The 21,245-nt window shown below is 50.6% G+C and overlaps 1 protein-coding gene across 6 annotated transcripts in view; it reads right to left on the bottom strand.

Annotated features, from left to right (window-relative positions):
• The window catches only part of UNC13B (unc-13 homolog B), a 341,304-nt gene that overhangs the window by 259,698 nt on the left and 60,361 nt on the right, over window positions 1-21,245 (bottom strand). For all 6 annotated transcript variants that reach the window (XM_075932839.2, XM_075932833.2, XM_075932834.2 and 3 more), the window contains 4 exons: window positions 18,067-18,096; window positions 13,033-13,132; window positions 5,840-5,957; window positions 3,543-3,666 (listed from right to left, as the gene is read on the bottom strand). In XM_075932839.2, the coding sequence (XP_075788954.2) occupies window positions 3,543-3,666; window positions 5,840-5,957; window positions 13,033-13,037 (247 nt within the window). In that variant the 5' untranslated portion in view covers window positions 13,038-13,132; window positions 18,067-18,096. The remainder of the gene's footprint in view (window positions 1-3,542; window positions 3,667-5,839; window positions 5,958-13,032; window positions 13,133-18,066; window positions 18,097-21,245) is intronic.

The raw sequence follows: 21,245 nt of genomic DNA, 5'->3' as shown, positions 1-21,245 counted from the left end.
GAAATAGAACATTATGCAGTACATGTTTGCTGCCAAGGGTTTAACCAAGTCCAAGTGGTAGAAGCCACTAGCCAAGCCAGCTTGCAGATGAAGAGGGTGAGTTGGCAGAAATCGAAGGCAGCTCTCCAACAGCCCTCTCTGGATTTCAGGGAGTATGTTGAGTAAAAACCCTTTCCTTGGTTCTGCAGAGGTGCCCAACTCTATTGCTCCTTGCTGTAGTAGGAACCACTTGTTTTTTTGAGAACCTCCGCGTGAGAAAGGTCCCTACAAAGGATTGGGGCTGGCGGTTTTGGAGGAGGTAGGACAGTAAATTCCAATGCACAGCCAGAATGAATGAGCAACACCCCCTTGTACTTCCTTCTCGCTTGCCAGTTGTGGGGAAGTTTGCTACAAGATCCCCAAGGGGTGGGTGGCAATCAGCAGATGGCAGCATCAACGATTTACAGCTCTCACACTCATCAAAATATTGGCTAGACGCGGTTGGATGATGCTCTCACCTGCGTGCAGGGCAATAGGTCTTAATGCCGTGCTTCTTATGGAGATAGGTGGTGTGACAGCTCCTACTTGGCCTCAGTGGGTCCTGCTCTTTCAGGCACATTTGCTTGCCTCAGAGGCTCACAGCAGCCCTCAACTCAGGTACCACCCCATGGGCATCAGCTGGCGGTTTGTGGGACTACTCTCAGCCTGAGTTAAAGGGAACCAAACTCCAGTCTCAGTGGCTCCACAAATAATGCAGGGCTGGGTAAAACCCTCCTTGCCCTAGCCAGCCTTTTGGGTTATGGACATGGGAGGTGGGTGTTGGGGGGAACCTGGACCCACCCTCTACTCCAGGTTCCAGGTTCCAGCCCCGGGCACTGTAATAGCAGCTGTCTAGAGACATCTCCAACACCGGCTAGGAGATGGCTACAAGGCCCCTGGGCTACTTCCCCCGCACCTTCCTTCTCCCAGGCTCCTCCTCCGGTAGCCACTGGTGCTTGTTTCTCCTCAACTCCCAGCAGCACTCCCTCCGTCCTCCCAGCTCCTCGTGCGCTAACTGCAGCCAAGCCCTTTTATCATCCGTCTCAACTGGTTCTTTCACTGCCCCGAGTGTTCTAATTACCCCAGGCTCACCGGCCTCTGCAAGCCCTCCCACTCCATTAGCTCCTGGTGCTCAGATGCCCCGACAGACAAATTCTCGCTGGTTCTGGACAAGCGCCTGCCAGTTACTCTGGGAACGGAGATTTTTCCGCGGTCTGAGACGAATACATCTCCTTTCCATTACTCATGTCCTTCTCACCTGCCTCTCAGTGGTAAAATTGTTGAACCAATGGCATGATTGGTCAGACCTGACTTGCCCAATTCCTGATCGCCTTCCTCTCTTCCAAGTGCTTCCAAATGGATTTCTTGATGATCCCTTCCATTTTTCCGGGGACTGAGGTGAGGCTGACTGGTATGTAGTTCCCTGGATTGTCCTCCTTCCCTTTTTTAAAGATGAGTGCCAACATTTGCTTTTTGCCAAGCATCCGGCACCCGCCCCTAAACCGTGACTTTTCAATGATAAAGATAATCTACAATCACATCAGCCAGCTTTTAGCACCCTCGGATGCATTAAATCCGGCCCCGTGGATTTGTGCACATTCAGTGAGCCGGCTGGGCAGCACGGCCCCTCCTGCTCCGGCGAGCCTCGTGGATGCTCCTCCAGGCCAGCTTCCTATAGAAGGCAAAGCTAAGACCACTTCAGAGGCAGGACAGCCTCTCATGCTGGCCTAAGTCAGAAAGTACGTCTCTTACATTTGTAAGCAGTGTTCATTCAGAGCTGAACGACGAGGTAGCTATGGTCTGCAGGCCCGGCAACCCCACGCAGTAAGGCCTTCCATAAGAACAGCCATACTGGGTCAGACCAAAGGTCCATCTAGCCCAGTATCCTGTCTGCCGACAGTGGACAGCACCAGGTGCCCCAGAGAGGGTGGACCGAAGACAATGATCAAGCGATTTGTCTCCTGCCATCCCTCTCCAGCCTCTGACAAACAGAGGCTAATTCCAGATCGTAGCACCTCAGAGCCAAATCCAGAATCTTGCTTACGCTATGGGAGAGGGAGGTACTATTATCACTGCCTCAACTGGCTCTCCAGCCAGAGAGACAACCCTCCTCAGAATCAGCCAAGGGCCAAAGGCAGAGAACTAGTGAGCTTCAACCCACCGGCAGGGACATGCCGCAGTGCTACTCAGAACTCACGGAAGGAGTCAGGCGACAGCTAGGAAAGAGGAGAGCATCTTATACTGAAGCACAAGTTTCAAAGGCTTAGGCAAGTTCAGCTGGATAACCAGCAGCAAGAGCCAACACTGTCCCTATGCCTTAGGAACGCCAAACAGCCCATTATGGGTTGGGGAGGAAGTGGAGTGGCTCCCTGTGTGTACAGCCAACAGAGCGCAATACCCACAGCCCCAGGGTGGCCAAAGCGTACCCTCCTGCAAGCCCGGGGATCCGTCACCCAGCTGGGCAGCACAGCCCCTGCCACCCCAGCAATCCGCTGTCCAGGCAGCTTGATGGCCATATTCCCAGCCCCAAGCACCCCCACTCCACACACACCCCCTCAACGCCCTGCCCTGGCTGCTGCGAGAGGGCTGGGGCTTTCCTCTCTCCCTGAGGCAGCCTGCAGATTGAACCCCTCATCACCAGCCCCACCCCAGAGCAAGATTGAATGAAGAAAAACAAAAATGATTTCAGGTAAGGAGCCGAGCAACACTGGGTAGATCTTCTAGCATCCTAGAACTTCTTTGTTCTACCCAGGGGCGGTCCGAGACGGGCTGCCGGCAGCTGGCGCCCCAGGCGGAATGCGCGATCAGCACCCCGGCACCCCAGGCAGAATGCGCGATCGGTGCCCCCACGTCCACAGCCCTCAATGGCGTGACGTCATCATTGGGCACCCCGTTAACGCAGCACCCTAGGTGACAGCCGAGTCGGCCTATATGCATGGGTCACCCTGGCTCTAGATTAGCTGATGTTGCACATTCTGTAGTTTAACCAGCTGCATTTATAGCTGAACATATATGCCTATAAATGTCCTTCTTGCCATGTGGGGTAGATATCATTCAATGAAGAGACCAACAAAACAAACCAACCTGACTGAGGAACATGCAGCTGTAGATGACACTTACTGTTCAGTAAATAAATTGCACAGCTCTCCAATTCAGAGAGCTTCTTCTCCAGAACTCCTATTAGGATTCAATATTAAGACGTGATTTACTGCATAGGAGGAGGTCACACACGGACACTTGCCGTGTGAAAAGGGTCAAATACAATCATTTGAGAACCACTGACCAAGAACAACGACTGGCTTTAGCTCATGCTAGGCTACAGTTTCATGGCACAAAGAAACTTCAATCCCTTGTGTGAGCGGTGCACCTAGGAAAGGAAGGGTTAGTAAGGAAGCTGTCAAATGAAACCTCACCTGAGCCATGAGGCTCAGAGCCCCACACAAGTTCCCTGTTCTCCGACACTGATCTATAAAGAGAACCCCACAGAAACAATAACATCCCCGCTAGGCCCAAGGCCAACTCACCAAAAGGTAACTCGAATCTTGTATCCAGCAAAATTCGATGGGGCGTTGGCTTTTTGGTCCCGCAGATCTCATCCTGCTTCATGACGACCTCAGCCTCCAACGCAGACCACTCGCCAGGTCCTTCCTGTCAGTCACAAGACAGGAATTGAAGTCCCTGTTACTGATGAGTCTTTACCCAGGTAGCCAGCCTTATAAAATCAATTCCAGGGGCATTTGCTAACGCAAGGGGCACAGGAACAGCTCCACAGGGTTATATTCATAATAAAACATGAGAGTCTTTAATCCTCCTAATTAACCCAGTTCTCTGTTTGCCATCCCCCATTGCGGGCTGCTTCCCCTCGAGTTCTGGGGGTACAAATTCTGCAGGATCATTTCCATCAGGGGTGGGAAACCTCTAGCCCCCTGCCTAACTTAATCTGGCCTGCAGAAAGTCTGCACAGCACAGGCTGGAAGCCTGGAGCTTCGGTTACCCTCTCCCACCCCTGCGCAGGCTGACAGTGATCAGAGAAGCTCTGCACTCTGCCTGCAGGCAGGCACTGCCCCCCAGCTCTCATTGGCCAGGAACCGCAGCCAATGGGAGCTGCAGGGGCAGTGCCAGCAAGCAACGACAGAGTGTGGAGCCTCCTGCGCCCTCCCCACCCAGGGGCTGCAGGGACATGCCAGCAGCAGTGCGGGTCCAGAGCAAGCAGGGAGCCTGCCTTAGCCCTGCTGCACCAATGAATGGGATCGGCCTGAGGTAAGTACCCACACTGCCTTGTGCACCCCCGCCCTGAGCCCCCTCCCGCAGCCCACATCCTACACCCTCGTCCTGGAGCCCCCGAGCCAGGTCAGACCCACCTCCCGCACCCTAACTCCCTCTCAGACCTCACACGCCCAACCACTGCCTCACACCCCTGCTACCTCAGAGCCTGCACACGCACCTGCCACAGGGCACGGAAGCAAGCTAACTCCCACCCAGACCCGCGCCCGCAGCCCCACTCACTTATCCCCAGCCCCACTCCAGAGCCTGCACTCCCAAAGATAGCCCTCACCCCCTCCCATTCCCCAGTCCTCTGCCCCTCTTTCAACCCCCCATCACTTTTGGCCTGAGCCCCTGCGCCCTCCCCCCGCAGGGCTGTATGCGGCCCATGAGTGTTTTCTGGGGTTCAGCAGCCCGGGTAGGAAAAAAGATTCCCTACCCTTATTTAATGCTTACACCAAGATGAGAGCGGCATCTTAAAACCGATCTGCCGCAGCCCTACTGACTTCTGAAGGGAACCGTGCATGAAGTATTCGCTGCCGAGAGCGGTGGCTCCCAAGACAAGTTAGCGCAAACGAGTGTGAGGCCTGAAGGCTGGGAGCCCCCCGCTGCCGTTTGCCCATTTTTTCCTACTGCCCAAATTCATGACCCTCTCCCGCCTTTATAAGACCCTCCTCTATAAAATCCTCTCTTAAATTGTGTCCAGACGCACTGGGCTCGGACCTATGCCAGCGAGCAAGTTCAGACCAGTTTTCAGATCTTCTGAAACTCTCCCGGCAATGGCTGAGTCGGAAGTTAGGAAATTCCTGCTCAGCTTTCTTACTACACACGTGTCACACCCAACACTGCTCAGGGCAAACGATATTCTGTGGCCTTACATAGGCCATCGGCTGCTATCCTCCAGCACGCGGACGGGGAACCTCTTCTGGGTCGGGGGCCACTGACCTATGAAAATCAGTGGAGGGGCTGCAGACAAGTAGGGGGGCAGCCCTGTGAGGGACTGCAGGGGCACCAGCTGCGCTCCCAAGTGCTGCGGAGGGATCCTGAGCCTCAGGGGCCAGATCCAGGCGAGCCAGGGGCTGCATCCGGCCCCCTGGCTTGAGGTTCCCCGCCCCTGCTCTAGCATTAAAGCATAAACTTCAAAGGGGAAGTCCTCAAGCCACCAGGAACTCAAGAGCGTACGTTACCAGGGTGGCCCATAACAGCCCCTATTCTGAACAGAGAGAGATTTCAGCCAGTCGCTTGCTATGCTGTAATAGTTTTACAGGTTTTCATGTTTCAATTCTAAGAAATCTATTTTTGAGAGGTCAATATGTGAGGTATAAACGCTGTACGTTATTCAGGAAATCAGATCTCTTTTTACACCTGTAGAACTGAGATCGCAGAACACAGATTCCACTTGTGTCTTCGTGGACTCTGTCATCCAAACCTTAAAGGATCCCCTCCACACAATCGCCCACACTTCTCAGAAGCACCTCTCCCATCCCGACAGTGTGTGTCGCAGCACTGGGCGAGATGAGACGCGTATTAAGCTGGATGGTTACGTGCGCTGGCTAACCTCATCCGACTGCCGGACGGTCTCAAGCGCAATCCACGCAGTGCCCACCATGGTGTCCCAGATCAGCCCTTTGTTCCAGACTTCGACGATCAGGCCCAGGTCCAGCCGACTGATCTCACTGCAAGGGAGAGAGAAATGCAGTGCTTAACAGGGAACGCTGAGGCAGCTGTGAACTCAGCGTTTGGCTTGGAATGACGACCACTCACACGTGAGGAAAGAACCGCAACGAAGCTACAGCACACGTAGACGTAGGTAGGTGGGTACGTTAAGGATCTTGGAGGGAATTACTTCTACGCACCTTTGCCCTCCCACGGGAAGTCACAGATCCATCTGGTGGATCTGAGGCATCCGTCAGGCAACACGACAACACACGGACTATCCTGGCCTGGAACACAGAGCCGTGTTGCCATTCATTTTATTCCTGGGCTAGCCCCCTGCGGGCACACTCGCAGGAAGAAGGGATCGGCCACTCCCCGCTCTAACAAAGGGCACGGTCATGTGCTTATAGGCCAGCAGGGCTCTAGTAGATAGCTTTGTATGCTGAGCTTGATCGCGACCTTTGTCACCAGGAGTAGACAGGAAGGGCTTCTTCCCTCCCCGTGGGCTAGAGAGCATCCCCATCAATTCATCTCTTCCTAGAGTCTCTCCCAACTCAGCTAACCAGTTCACATCACTCTCTGGCAAGCCACTTGGGCAAGTGAGACACTGGCCCGTACAGCCAAGTTTTGGTCGTCCACCTACACATGCAGCCTGGCAGGCTCTCATTTGCCTCTCGGGGAGATCAGCAGCAACTCAGGAGACCTGCATGGGATATTGCCCTGTGGCTAGGATCGCTTTGGAATGTGAGCTCTTAAGCCACAGGGCTCAGCTTCAGAGGTTTGTTGTGGTTCTTTGAGACCAGATGTCCTAGGACTGAGGCCGTGCTGCATAGCTCCTCTTGCCCGACAGCACCACCGCACTCAATGTTTGTCACAGGAACTGGAAAGTCTAATCCATTGTTACTTGTCTCTAGATTGCCACCTACCCCGGGAGGTTCCTGGGGCCCTACGGGGAAGTAAGAATAGGACCTCTGTACCCTTCCAAGCACGTCATCAGAGGCAACTAAGGAGGGTTGGGCATGGGGCTAGCAACCTCATCCTGTAAAAATAAACATATGCTATAAAACCATCAAGAATTTCAACTTGAATAGCAAGCCAGCCTCAGAGAGGAAGCTTGGAAAGAAATTGCTGATTGCCTACGCTCCTATAGGAGCGAAGGGCAAAGAAGAAGATTGCCACCCGGCTGAAGACCCTTGTGCATTACTCCCTGTCCTCACTCATACAGGTCAACTACTGTACAACTGGAAGCCACCAACTAACTTCAGTCTCACGTGGAACAAGAGTAGACCCTAACCCTGCAGCACAGTAAGTGGATACTCGGTGATCCCTAATGCAGCATCCTGAGTTCTCCACCCAGGCCTGTCAGGCTCTGAGTTCAGCAACATGTAGAGTTCAGAGCAGCAGACAGGTGAAGGAGAGTCTGTAGGTGGTGTGTTTTAAAACCTGAGTGCTTCACTGATGTAACGCTGACAGGCAGAACCCAACCTGGGGCCTCTGGGGCTTGGTGCATGAGCCTCTACAGCAAGGCTACTCAACACACGGCCTGCAGCCCGCGGTGCAGTTTGGGTTTACGCAGGGTTCAACAAGTGGCCCGCGGGTGGGAGCCAAAACAAAAAAGTCGTCAATATAACGGTCTTCTGTTGCTATGCCTTTTAGTAGTTAAATTCCTGGACTGTCATTGCTCATTAACAGTGCTGTCATATGGGTGCAAATTGGGTAAATGTTGCATTTTATTAATATCAGCAGAAATGACTTAAATGGGGCCTGCGTGTTGTGTAGTCTTGCCTTAATCTTTGCATTCATGCCTGTCAGTGTGAAAGAAGCTATTTGCATATATAGTTGCGGCCCTCCGCATGTGCTGTGAGTATCAGTGTGACCCCCAGGGGCTTCCAAAGTCGAGTAGTCCAGCTCTACAGCTTGTGGGGAAAGCCAGCTGGCTCTCAGCCACAGCAGGGGTCTGTGTCTGTGTCTCCCTCTCTCTCCCGAGTGCCACTAGATGGGATGGTGAGCCCTACCCAGAAGGTGCACAGGGTTGCCAGGTATTGACCGAACAGTCCGGTATTTTCGCCTCCTGTCCGGTAAAAAAAAAATTCAGAAAATACCAGACACCTGAAATGTCCAGTATTTTCTGATTTTTTTCCCCCAGTCCAGGAGGCAAAAATACCGGACACCTGGCAACCTTTGCACCAGAGCCCAGGCCCAGCTCCTGGACTCCCCTTCCCAGGGCCCCAACACCCCCAGCCCTCTGACCCCATGCTTACCTGGTTCCACAGGGCAGCTAAGTTCTGGCTTGAACAAGAACATAAAATGGCCACCAGCAAAAAGCCTAAAGACCATATGGAAGCAATGCCTTCCCTGGGTCTTACTGCTCAACCGCTACCCTGTTCCTACCCCTATTCTGACTCGGCACTCACTCCGAAGGGGCCATGCTGGTTTATTATTTATTTATTTATTGGTTAATAAGTCTTGGATTCCTTTTTTTTGCACTCCACAACTTTGGTCTGCCCCCTCACCCCGCCCCACAACAGAATTTTTTCCCCAGTGGTTTTTTTTTTTTTGGGGGGGGGGGGGGAGAGAGGGTGGTCAGTATTTTTGATTCAACCATCTGGCAACCGTAGGAGGTGGGGGCGTTACACTTAGACATACGAATGTAACTAACTTCATGCTCCATCAATGCGGTCACACACATTATCAGCTCATTGCTAGTATGTTGGTACTTGTCCCAAACCGTACAACTGAATCCCAAAGCTCTCTCCTGAGCTTCAACATACAGAGCAAGAAATCAAGGGCAAAACTTCAACCAACTTCTGCTCGCTGTTCTGTGAGGCACTAAGCAGGGAATGATCCTAGGGAGGAATTTCAGCCAGTCGAACTACTTTGCTGTTTCAGCTGTCTCTCCCTTTCTCCACCTACTGGTTATAGGGAGAATAATTTCCAACCAGAGGACAAACCAAGAAAACACAGCACCAAAGGTATTTCTCTTTCAAATTTAAAAATCTAAAGCTTTAATGCGGTTTCAGGGCTAGGAACCAACTAACCCAAGTTGGTATTTGCCATTTTTCATTTCTCTGTGACATCCAGCTGTTTCAAGGCTGCTTCTGAACTAGAAAATGCTTCCAAAGACAGAAACGGAGATGCTCTGTCTGGGAAATGAGCAAACCTCCAATATCCTCCGTGTAACCCTGCCAGAGGCTAAATTGCTACCTTTTATCAGGAGTTTTAAAGCTACAGAAGCTATTAAAAAACTAACTAGCTCATCAGCCAAGGGAGCACCTGTGATTTGCTCTGCTATTTAACACCGCCTGTTTGGACAGGGCAGTGCAGGGAGCCTTTCGCTGGGAAGAAGATGCTACAATACACCCAATGTCAGGACCACCGCTGTCCTGTTGCCTGGGTGAAGCGGGGAGCAAAAGGGTGATGACGCTCAGCCTTGGCTGGAAGGAAGCGGCCAGCATTCGGCTTGTACATTCCATAGTAACGACCTGAGAGGGGCACAGCCACCTCGGAGCAGCCGGTCCGTGCTCCCAGCCGCAAGAGAGAGCAGCTCTGGTGGCTGTCGTGACCCAAGACAATGGGACTCCAACCAGGTCAAACAGTTACATAACAACGGCCGTACTGGGTCAGACCAAAGGTCCATCTAGCCCAGTATCCTGTCTGCCAACAGTGGCCAGCACCAGGTGCCCCAGAGAGGGTGGACCGAAGACAATGATCAAGCGATTTGTCTCCTGCCATCCCTCTCCAACCTCTGACAAACAGAGGCCAAGGACACCATTTTATCCCCTGGCTAACAGCCTTTTATGGACCTAACCTCCAAGAATTTATCTAGCTTCTCTTTAAACTCTATTATAGTCCTAGCCTTCACCGCCTCCTCTGGCAAGGAGTTCCACAGGTTGACTACACGCTGTGTGAAGAAGAACTTTCTTTTATTAGTTTTAAACCTACTACCCATTAATTTCATTTGGTGTCCTCTAGTTCTTCTATTATGGGAACTAATAACTTTTCTTTGTCAGCCCTCTCCACACCACTCATGATTTTATAGACCTCTATCATATCCCCCCTCAGTCTCCTCTTTTCTAAACTGAAAAGTCCCAGTCGCTTTAACCTCTCCTCATATGTGACCCGTTCCAAACCCCGTTCACCCAGAACTCAAGTGTGCGCCTCTTAAGTCACCCTGGAACCCCCGCTTGAATATCCCAGCAATTCCTGGCTGCTTCATCAGGGGAACCCTTCCCTGAATCTTGGGCTTCCCAGGGCGCAGAACGGCTGTTTCCAGAGTTAGAGTCTCCCATCGTCGTCAACGTTTGGGGCCGTCTGTTTCAGTGCACCTTCTGAAGAGAGGTCTGCAGCTGCCACTGAGAGCAAGCATGGCCAGATGGTTTCGCCACAGCCTGCCTGCTTTCTTTGCCCATGTCCGTCGCCGGCTTTCACGACTATTCTCCATAGCGCTAGCCACATACCAACACATCTGCCGTCACCCTGGTACGTCAGCAACAGCTTCCCATGAGTTTGCCTCAACGGGGCCAGTTTTTAGGTGAGTTCTGAGGGCATCCTTATGTAAAGGCAATGGACCTCGGTCATCAGCACGGTGGAATTGAACCTGCAATCTTAAGAGTCTAGAGCCAGGTACCTCTACAGCATGAGCTGAAAGCCACCTGGCTCTGAGATAAGGATATAGAGCAGACTTCACTCCCCCTTATCAACGGTCCCAGGGCCTCCGGGTTACCCTTAGATCCTCTTTGTTGGGCTCCCAGTGCGAGTCCCTGTCTCCAGAGCCCCGTGCAGATGCAGAATTTATACCCACAGATGTGCATCGGCGAAGTGCAGATGGCAGAGCTCCTGCAGGAGCTGCAGCAGCAAAAGCAGCCGTGTTGGGCCTCTGCAAGCAGAAGCCAGCTCCTCCGGCATGGCTGTACCACCCCAATCCCAGCCACTGGGCGGGCACCAGGCTCCCCAGCAGCGTCTCTGGTCACACAGTCTGCGTCTCCTGTCCGGTGGCAAACCCTCCCATGTTGACAGTTCTAGCAGCAAACAAGCGCTTTTGCTGGCTTATGCTGGAGACTGGCAAGCAAACAACTGTACAGGTTGGACCTCCCGGGTCTGGCCCACAGGGGACCTGAGCAGCCCTGAGTCAGGGTATTTGCCAGAGCGGGGAGGTCAATGCTTGCCCCTCTGCTCTGGACTGCCAGGCCCTACAGGACTCTTCTGCCATCCCCCGCCTCCCCAGAGCTCTGCAACACTTGCCCAGGGGCCCACTGGAGATCCATTCTTCCCTCGTCCAACAAGGCCCCTGCTCCCAGCCCACGGGGTTTTCCCCACAAGCGCTGCAGCCCCAGAGCAGCCATGGGGTCATCGATGATGCCCGGCCAGGCGTGTTGCCCAACGAGGGCAATCTGTATTCGAGAGACTCAACCGGTAGCAGCAAAGGCACTTTTTTTGCAGTGTAACCACTTGTACACGGGGGTTTCTCCCAGGAGCAGAATGGTGCTTCAAAGGGAGTCCCTGCCTGAACACTTATTCAGGGAAATATTTCTTGTGCAGACCCACCCTTAGTCTCTGTGCACCTTGTGTATGCTCAGCTGTTGTTTTACCCCATGTTGCATTACACAATGCGACACTTCTCATGTGAGAGTTTGGTGTTCCCAAGTCCCCTGCCCACACAGCAGGACCAAGCACCACCTAGACCATCCCTCGCAGGTGTGTGTCCAACCTGCTCTTCAATATCCCCAGGGACGGAGACTCCTCAACCTCCCCAGGCAGTTTATTCCAGTGTTTAACCCCCCTGACAGGTAGCAAGTTCTTCCCAATGTCCGACCTAAACCTCCTGTGCTGCAGTTTAAGCTCATTGCTTCTTGTTCTGTCCTCAGAGGCCACGGAGAACAAATTTCTGCCCCCATCCCTTGTGACACCCTTTTAGACACTTGAAAACCACTCTCATGTCCCCTCTCAGTCTGCTCCTTTCCAAACTAAGCAAGCCCAATTCTTTCAGCCTTCCCTTGTAGTGTATATCTAGAAAACATGATCTGTCTCAGCCTTTTGACCACCCACAAACACGCCCTCGTCCACATGACAGCAAATATCCAATAGCGCACACTATGATTTTTAGAAAAAGATACTATACATATTTCAACCAAGAAAAATCCAGTATTAGGTACACTGTTAGTCATCCAGGGTCTTGCAGACAGGGCAATTTTACCAGAAGGGGCTGATTATAGACCTACTCTATGCCATTAAGAACGACAACTGTCAAAACTTCAACATAAATTCAACTCTTCAGATTAACCCTGAAAAGCCTCCGAAACGTGGCCCACTGGTGCAGTCAGGGAATTGTCAAGGCTGTGTTCCATGCAAACACCAATGCCCAAGTGAAGAAGAAGCCGAAGACACATCTCTCAACTAAGCTCATCCCTGCACATGAACCACAGCCACTAGCAGCTCTCCTCTCTAGGGGTATGGCCATCTTGACAGATCTGTAGTAGGGACATGGGAAACCTGAGAACACGGCAGCCCAACAAGTCCTCCAAGACAAAATCAAAGCCCTCCATGGGGGGGAAACAATTATGGCTTTAACAGCTGCAGTTTGCATTGACAAATCCTGTGCCAGAAGAACTAAGAAAGGGGCAGGCGTAGAACAGCTCCAAGGCATGAATGCATTGGCAGCGGATCTCAAAACAAGGCCTACCTGCACAGGTCTCACCATCTCTGAAAGCTAGAAAAGGTTCTGCCTGGCTCAGTTTTAGAAGCACTGGACCCCAAGGGAACAATCCAGTTCAGCTGGCATCTCTATCCCCACAGCAGAGCTCTCACAACCTTTTCACAGACTGAAGAGATTCTCTTGGGCTACCTCTCATTCGCTGGGTCTCCTCCCGGGAGAATGAACGCAGCAGGAGTCTATACGATAACAATTAGTGTAGCGCACGCACACACATGGGACAGATTTCACAGGCAATCTGTTTTTTTTTACATGTCCTCACTTACGTACTTGATTTTACAGCATTCAAAGAATCCTACACAACATTTTGTCTAAGTATCTGTTGTACACAGAATGAGTAACAGAAATACCACGAACATGTAGTTGTTGTACAGCAGAGTACTTACAACATGAAATCTTGCTCCCAGCAGGGCTGGTCCCCTCGCACTGCAACTGTTGTACTCTTCACATTTTGCACCTTCAGGGTCACATAGGTATTAAATTTATCTAAACCAAGAAAGAGTTCAATGAATACTTTTTGCTATTACTGTCTCTTACAATAGCAACATTATAAACCTGCAAGTAGCTGTACTACACGCTCAGCAATGCTACTAGTAGGAACATCATCTGGCTGCTTATGAAGTTCATAAGAAAATATATTTGAAAAGTCTTGCAAGGATTTGCATCTTCCACAAAAATGTCACACCTTCCCCCCCTCTCCATTTCTTAAGAGATGTGAGATTCACACATCACTGAATAAAACTCGTTCTCTCTCTAAACTGAGGGCTAACTATCACCACCTCTAGTGAGTTAACAGCAACTGTTAGGAAGGAACTAGTTATTCAGGCCTGCCTGTTACGGCCTGTACTTAGAGAATTTACACGTATTCTTACAGGGTGTAAAACAAAGAATCAAAATCACAGTCTATGACAGTCTGAGGCCTTGTTCTTAAGCTCAGTCTTCCTGGAACCTTCCAAACAGCCACACTGAAATAAGGCCCTTTGGAGCGGTTAGAAGTGAGATCCAATCTATTGCCGTCACAAAGGGAAGAGCCTAGAAGATTTAGAGGAACCCAAGTTGAGAGCTTCCTGCCCGGCAAGAGCCAAATTAGCAATAGTTGGGGTTCAGAAATCCTCATTTGTTTATCACTTCGTTATTACGTTGCCCACTTCTCTAATGTTTCTCTGTTTGGTCTCTGGTTCTTTGATTATCTCCTGTATAATTAATTTTGCTTGCACCTTCCCCACGCCTGCGGAGTTGTTGGATAGAAATGTTACAAGGTCATTAGGAAGCTTTTCTTTTAGTACAGTTGGCTTAATATTAAGCTGCACAATTTTCTCAGGAGCCATTAGAGGTGTGTCAGAGAAGGATCCAGATTCATGAGAGTACAGGAAACCCCCGAGATGCGACCGCCTGAGTTCCGACCCCCCCGCACTTACAACCATTTTTGTAAGTGCGGAAGGGGTCGAAAATGCCCGACTTGCATCCTTGGCCCGCATTTATTACGGCGCACGATGCCTATCGTAAATGAGGGTTTGGGTTACAATGCCCCCAACTTGAGACGCTTCCCCAGGAACCGATAGCATCGCATGTCAGGGGCCACCTGTAATTGGGATCACTTCAGACTAGGTTCCTCAGTGCATATTGCTCACATTTCTGGTTACTGCAGCTCATTAAGGGAGAGATGAAGTCCTGGCCTTGAGGTCCAGTTTCTCCCATCTATCTTTGGTCAGGGAGTCTTTCATATTCAGTTTTCTTCAGGACTGAAGAATTTCTTTTAAAATTACTGTTTGGGCTTATCCCTTCATCCTCCCACTTCTCTGTTCTTGTGAGACGGACCAAGGAACAGCAATATCCAAAGTCCAGAGATGTACAGATGTACCAATATCCAAAGTCCAAAGGCTGCAGCCAGGCACAGTGGGGCCGTGATCCTGTGTTCCAGTTAGCCACTGGAACAACTTACTGAAGTCATGATGGAGTCTCCAGCCCTGGACACGTCTAAGTGAAAATGGGAGTTTTTGCTAAGAGTTTCTCTAGCTCCACCAGGAATTAACCCAGGGCACCCCATGGCAAAGGCTGCACAGGAGGCCAGATAAGATTACAATGCTCCCTCCCAGCCTTACCAACGAAACTACAGTGTCAAAAGAGGATCTCTAGCCAGGAGAGTTTATAGTATAACAGGGCCCATGAGTCTCTCACAGCCCACCAGAGCATTTCACACAGCTTGGGCCTGCTTCCAGCAGCTCTTGCAGCCACCATGGGCCCAGGGACAAGGGGGCCAGCTCTGCGTCCCCAGAAGGGGCAGAGGTTTGGGCGGAAGGGGCAGGCTAATGAGTCCTCAGTGCCGCCAGAGTGTGGCTCTGGGCCCTCCCTCTCAGAGCCACACGGAGCAGCCAAGCGGCACTGCTATGGCCATCCCAAGGGGCCCAGGGCTCCGGCCAACACCACGACCGCAGTAGCAGCAGCTGGGAGCGCTGGGCCGCAAAGCAATTGCTCCTTTTTGCCCTCCTCCCACCCCCGCCAGCGGTCCTGCCTGCTTCGATACAATATACTCACAGCAGATTCATTCACATTTTGTTGTAACATTCACATGGTTTTGCTTCATACAAGCGTGTACAGAAAGAATCTGATCCAGACACAACTTCTCAATACGTACCAGCCAAGCTGAACTTCCTATATAAGCCAGTGTACGTGAGCTCAAATCTTATTAAAAGGGGAGAATTTGTTTGACCTGCACAAGGTTTGTGTGGCTCTCCTGGACAATAAGGTCCGCACCAGTCAACTAGGAGACCCGGGAAGGGGCTGGAGCGGGCTTGGAACAGACAAGCCAGCTGACAACGGGACACTGACCCGGTTTCGTTGCTTACATATTGTTTGAGGCTTTCAAAGTTTTGCCCCACCTGGGGCAGATGCGGGGCCTGGAGAAAGCGGCTAAGAGCCACCGGGTAGGCAGAGGAAGGAAGCTCAGCACTAAGGCTCTGATTTAGTCATGGACAGGCCCCGAGCAATAAACAATTCGTGGCCAGGGACCAGTCCGGGACTTTCACTATCAGCACCTGTGATTCAATTGAGGCCGGCGGAGAATGCTGGAGGGTCAGTGTCAGAGAGGGGGCCAAACGCACAGGACTGTGGACCATGCCTGCTCTGGTGGGCTAGCCAGGGACTGCTGTGGCTGTCCCCAGGGCCACTGCAGCAGCTGCTGGTGCAGGCTGTCCCGGGAGCTTGCTGCTTAGGTGGCCTTGGGGTTTGGAAGTCACAGAGGTCATGGAATCCGTGACGTCCATAACCTCCCTCAGACACACCCAGAGGCCAATTCATTGCCCCTGCAACCACGGGTACCAGGCAGCGTTCTGCAGGCAGCCCGGCACAGGACAGAGCAAAGGAGGATTCTGAGGTACTGCCTGTTCAGATTCCATCAGGAAATCTCCAGACTCCTTGGGAAAGTGGCTGAGGGCAGGAAAAGCTGGGAACGTTGGCCAAGCAAAAGCAGCTGTAAGTTCTTTGGGCAGCTAACAAGAGCAGGGTTCATTTACAAAGACCTTTGAAGTCCGTGACAAGAAGCTGGGGAGGGGAGAGAGAGGCAATGACCAGAGAGATCCCAAGGAGGCTGGCATGGTCTGAGAAAGGAGCTGCAAAGAAGATGATTTTACCAATAATAGTCCACACATGCTAATTGTTAGCCGACAAGGGAGGATGGCAATCAGAATCAAGTATCAGAGGGGTAGCTGTGTTAGTCTGGATCTGCAAGAGCAACAAGAGGTCCTGTAGCACCTTATAGACTAACAGACGTATTGGAGCATAAGCTTTCGTGGGAAAAGACCCACTTCGACATCTGTTAGTCTATAAGGTGAATCAGAATCATGTAACACTGGGACTAGAAGAGACCTCGAGAGATCATCAAGTCCAGTGGCCTGTACTCCAGGGCCAGCTATCAACTAGACCATCCCTGACAGGGGTGTCTCCAACCGGCTCTTCAATGTCTCTAGGGACGGAGATTCCACAATCTCACTAGACAATTTATTCCAGCGTTTAACCCCCCTGACTGTCAGGAAGTTTTTCCTAATGTCCAACCTAAACCTCCCTTGCTGCAGTTTAAGCCCATTGCTTCTTGTCCAGTCCTCAGAGACCAAGGAGAACAAGTTTTCTCCCTCCTCCTTGTAACCCCCTTTGGGTACTTTCTGTGTGAGAAACAGTTTGTTCCTTCCCAAGTGCGGCACTTTCCATTTGTCCTTATGAAACGTCATCCTATTGACCTCAGACCATCTCTCCAGTGTGTCCAGATCAGTTTGAGTTATAATTCTGTCCTCTAAAGCAGGGATGGGGATCTTACAGCCCAGGGGCCAAATTCAGCCCCTAACTTGCCTGAAGCTCAGGCTCCTACCCCCACGATCATGGAGGGGGAGCAGCCGCGCACAAAGCCACTTCTTCCAGGGGCCAGCCCAAGCCTGTGGGTTGGAGCCAGCCCTGGCTTGCCTAACTCTAGCCCGCGAGGCTTAGGGTTCCCCACACACAGTGGGGAACCAGCACTGGCACTTCAGCCCTACAACTCCCCCACCACCACCACCACGGCCCACCACGTGGGGCTGGAGTCCATCTTCACCCTACCAGCCCAAACCCATCAACCTCCAACCTGCTCCTACACCCTCACTCCTACCCACAGCCCCATCCCCACTACTCCCCTTCACCTGACCTCCCACCTATACCCTCCACCCCCTGCTTTGCTCCTTCACCCTACCTCTCACCCAGACCTCCCCACCTGCACCCTCCCAGTCCCACCAACCTCCAACTCATTCCTGCACCCTCCCCTGCCCAGACCTCATACCCAAAGCCCACTTCCTGACTGCCCCCTCCCACACACTGAACCCCTCACTTCTGGCCCCATCCCAAGGATTAGCTGGGCCCTCCAAGTCTACTAGCCCAGGCCGCCTTAAGCTCCGGTGTGTGAGGGGAACGTGGGGAGTATCCTTCTGCTTCTCAGTCGGGAGCCAAGTCAGTGAGGTGGGATGGGGTTGGTTGGTTTTGGAGGGAGGCACTTCTTGCTTTTGTGGACCCCTGACTTTTTTCCTGTGAGGCTACTCTCTGAAAGCAGAGACCCCAGCATTTATGCACCCACCTCACCATAGAGCAGAAGTGAGGGAACCCACACATTCATCTTAAGTAAGCCGTGAATATGGTAAGAAAACGTGTAGAAGTACACGAAGTGGACAACCAGTGTATGTACTTGCTGGTGCCTCCTGCAGCGTGCCAACTGCCCTCCTCCCAGATGGCACGACAAGACCCTAACTAACAGCTGTGCACGGCAGCCAAGAGACACGTACATTCAGTGAGCTTCTCCTGCCACGTAGTGTGGGCTGAGTCGAACACTCCACTGAACAGCCTGAAAAACAAATCGCCGTGCCTGCAGGGCAAGGACTGTTTAGAACAAGACAAGTCTGGCTTACCTGGTGGGCCCTGCAGTTTTGCTTTTTTCACTGTGAAGAGAAAAAAAAAAACACGTTAGTGATTTTGCCATGGTAACAGTTTTATTCTAAGAGGCACACAACACACGATTGTCAACACTCCCAGCACAGGACTGAGGGCCAGGGGTTCTGATCCCATGTTTCAGCAGGTAACAACCCTGAGCAACACTGCACTTCTCTGGGCCCCACATTTCCACTGCAAAGTGGGGTAAATAGCTCAGAAAGTAGTGAGGACTGGCCAGCCTTTGACACTGGAAGTCATGATTGACTTTACATATACACTGCAACTACACAAGTCTCAAAACCAGAAGCTATTAGCATTTTAACACCCATTCTGTGGAAAGAGCTAGTTAACTCAGTAAGCCTGGCGGGGATGGGGGGAGAACCGGGTGTTCTGTTCTCCAACTGTGGGTGAATGCCGAGTAGAGCTAGTTGGGACATTTTTAATTAAATGGGTTTTTGTTTCAATAGGTTGTATCTCAGCTTAAACATGCCACTTAGACGTATCGATTGTACCAAAAAGGTTTCTGAGGTCTGTGACGGACACTCTGGTCATTTCCACAGAACGAGGGGAAACGCTCTGAAAATTCTGATTTTACACAATTTTGTCTCACGAAAACATTCCAAAGGTTTGGTTTTGTTCCAGAGAGGAATGAAAACAAATTTCAAAACCTTGAAAGTTGTTGCCAAATGCTGTCCATGAGAAGATGCAAGGTCATATGTTGCTGGCTCTTCCGACATGTTTTCAACTGCTCTTAAGGCCATCTGAAGACATTTAATAGGAGATACTGGACTCTTATCCACACAAGAGGGAAGAAAGGGGCTTACCAGTTTAGTTTCCTCTATAAGAGCAAGTTAGGAAACCTTGACTTGCCACACCAGACTGGAGCTGCCAGCAGGGGCACTGTTCCCTCATTTTTTCCCCATCAATGTGCAGAATAAATTTTGGTATGTGCATCCAGGGACATGAGGATGTGCACCACAAATAGAAACACAAGCTGCTGGCTGTGGCACTCTGCTAATCAGCTGGGAGCATTTGACTCTTTCCTGAGTGGCTGCCCACGCGCTCAGCTTACAGAGACCATAGGCTGAGAGCCAGGAGCCGCGTTGGAAGAATAGTGGATTTTTAGTTCCCTGATGATTCCAAACACCATCGTTTCAGGTTGAACGAAACGTTCTGTTTGCCCCAAGCCTAAACATTTCATTTCCAGTGAGGATTTTTTTAACCTTTTAATTACATATTTAGAGGACATTTCAAAATGAACAATCAATTCTAAAAGAACGTGTTTCATTTTGAAAAATTCAAAATGAAACATTTCTAGTTTCTTTGGAATTCCTTCCCCCTCCAGGCCAATTCAGTGAAACTGGCATGAAACTGCACAAGATCTTGCTGTGCATCTTCATTTTGTACCAAAAAAGTTTCAGTCAAAAAATCTGGCCCAGCTCTAGGCCAGGCCAGCCAGGAGCAGAGCAGTGAGGCGAACAGACAGCACAACAGGGTGTAAAGGGAAGGAGGGGACAGGGCAGGAAGAGAGAACACAGGGCAAACACATGCAGGACAGGAGCACCAGGCACCATGAGATCAAAATAATAGCAGAAACCGACCCCAGAAAGCAGGTTTCTGCTTATAGGGATCAACAGGCCACTAGTATGAATACCCTGAGCTGGCTCTCAGAACGGGAGCTCCTTAAATGCCAACAGATCCTCAGACAGTCTGCCCGCCTGTCCATTCCATCAGCATGTCAAAAGGACAGCCTTTTTGGAAGGGAAAGACTTTACAGACCTAACTGAAAGCTGTCAAACCAAGACCTCTGCCCAACTTCCAGCTTCCCCTCACACCATGGTGAGTATTTCTAGGTTAAAGAAACAGCAAGGATAAATCGATCATGTGACAAATGCAACAGCTGGTCCTGAAAATGCTCAGCTTGTTCCAGCACTGGCAGAGGACCCTTTGGCAACCACGAATGCTGATATTACCGTACTATCGGCCACACAAATCCAAAGTAGATGCACGCAAGTGTTTAGATTCTACCGAAAATCCCAAGACGCCTAGAAGCAGCACTGGGAAATCCAGAGAGGGATAAACAGCTTGCACATATGCACACAAGCCCCCACAAACTTGCTCCTAGTAAGTCTTAATAAAAAAGACTTTCAAGAGGATCTTGAATGAAGACTAGGTGGAAAAAAAAATCAAGGAAGCTACTTTAGGAAAGTTGTTCCACGAACAGAGGATGGAAAGAAAGCACCATCCTGACAAAAAAAAATAGACCAATAGCTTCTTCAAGGAGTCAATAACCTGTCCAATCCATGTAGTTTAAAAACCAATCAATTACCCCGTTACCATTTATCTGTGTATGTTTCCTAATGCATCCAGGGGTGCCCAAACTTTTTTCAGAGGGCCAGATTTTATGAAGTGAACATGCGTGAGGGCCAACCATTTTGCCTGACATTCTTTGAACCATTAAAATTAAACGCAAGTTAACTATTTTATGCAAAGTTTATTGCAAACAGCATACTTTTCATTTCATCACATGGATGACAAATCTAAACAGGTGTTAAAGCACTCTGCCTTTCATATCTGAAGGCCAGATGAAAAAAAAAATCCAGGAAGCTGAAATATATGTTAGGAACATTGTAAAGTACATTACATATTATTGGTAATAAAGATTGTCTGTCAACTTTTAAGTTCAAAAAATATGAACAGGAACATAACACCAAGTATACATGTTGTGTCCAAATATATTTATAACTGATTTAGACCAACTGACATTAACTGAGATTTTACAATGTATTCATCTCAATACATATGGATTCGTTGGGGGCCATAAAAGATAGATATTGCCAAATTACCTGTGGGGCCGTATTAAACCGGAACACGGACCGCAATTGGCCCGCGGGCCGGACTTTGGACATGCCTGGCATAGACAGTCTACCCAGGCTATTTCTCCAGTAAGTAACAACTGTCTCTCTCTCGGTTGACATTGTTTATCTCACTGACTTCTCTGCATATTTGCAAGGCTCTTTCCAATATCTGCTTTATACCCACAGGCATCCGCATCTGTGGATGTCAATGTGGATATGATAGCTGCAACTCATTTTTGCAGATACTGATTTAGTTGCGGGCTCTACTCGCTAGCACTATGTAATAGCCTATCTAGGCG

This window comes from Pelodiscus sinensis, chromosome 6, assembly GCF_052426305.1.
Source record: "Pelodiscus sinensis isolate ZL-2025 chromosome 6, ASM5242630v1, whole genome shotgun sequence".
In the NCBI taxonomy this organism is placed as follows: domain Eukaryota; kingdom Metazoa; phylum Chordata; order Testudines; family Trionychidae; genus Pelodiscus; species Pelodiscus sinensis.
The sequence above is the reverse complement of the archived record's forward strand: the minus strand, read 5'-3'. Positions and strand labels throughout refer to the sequence as shown.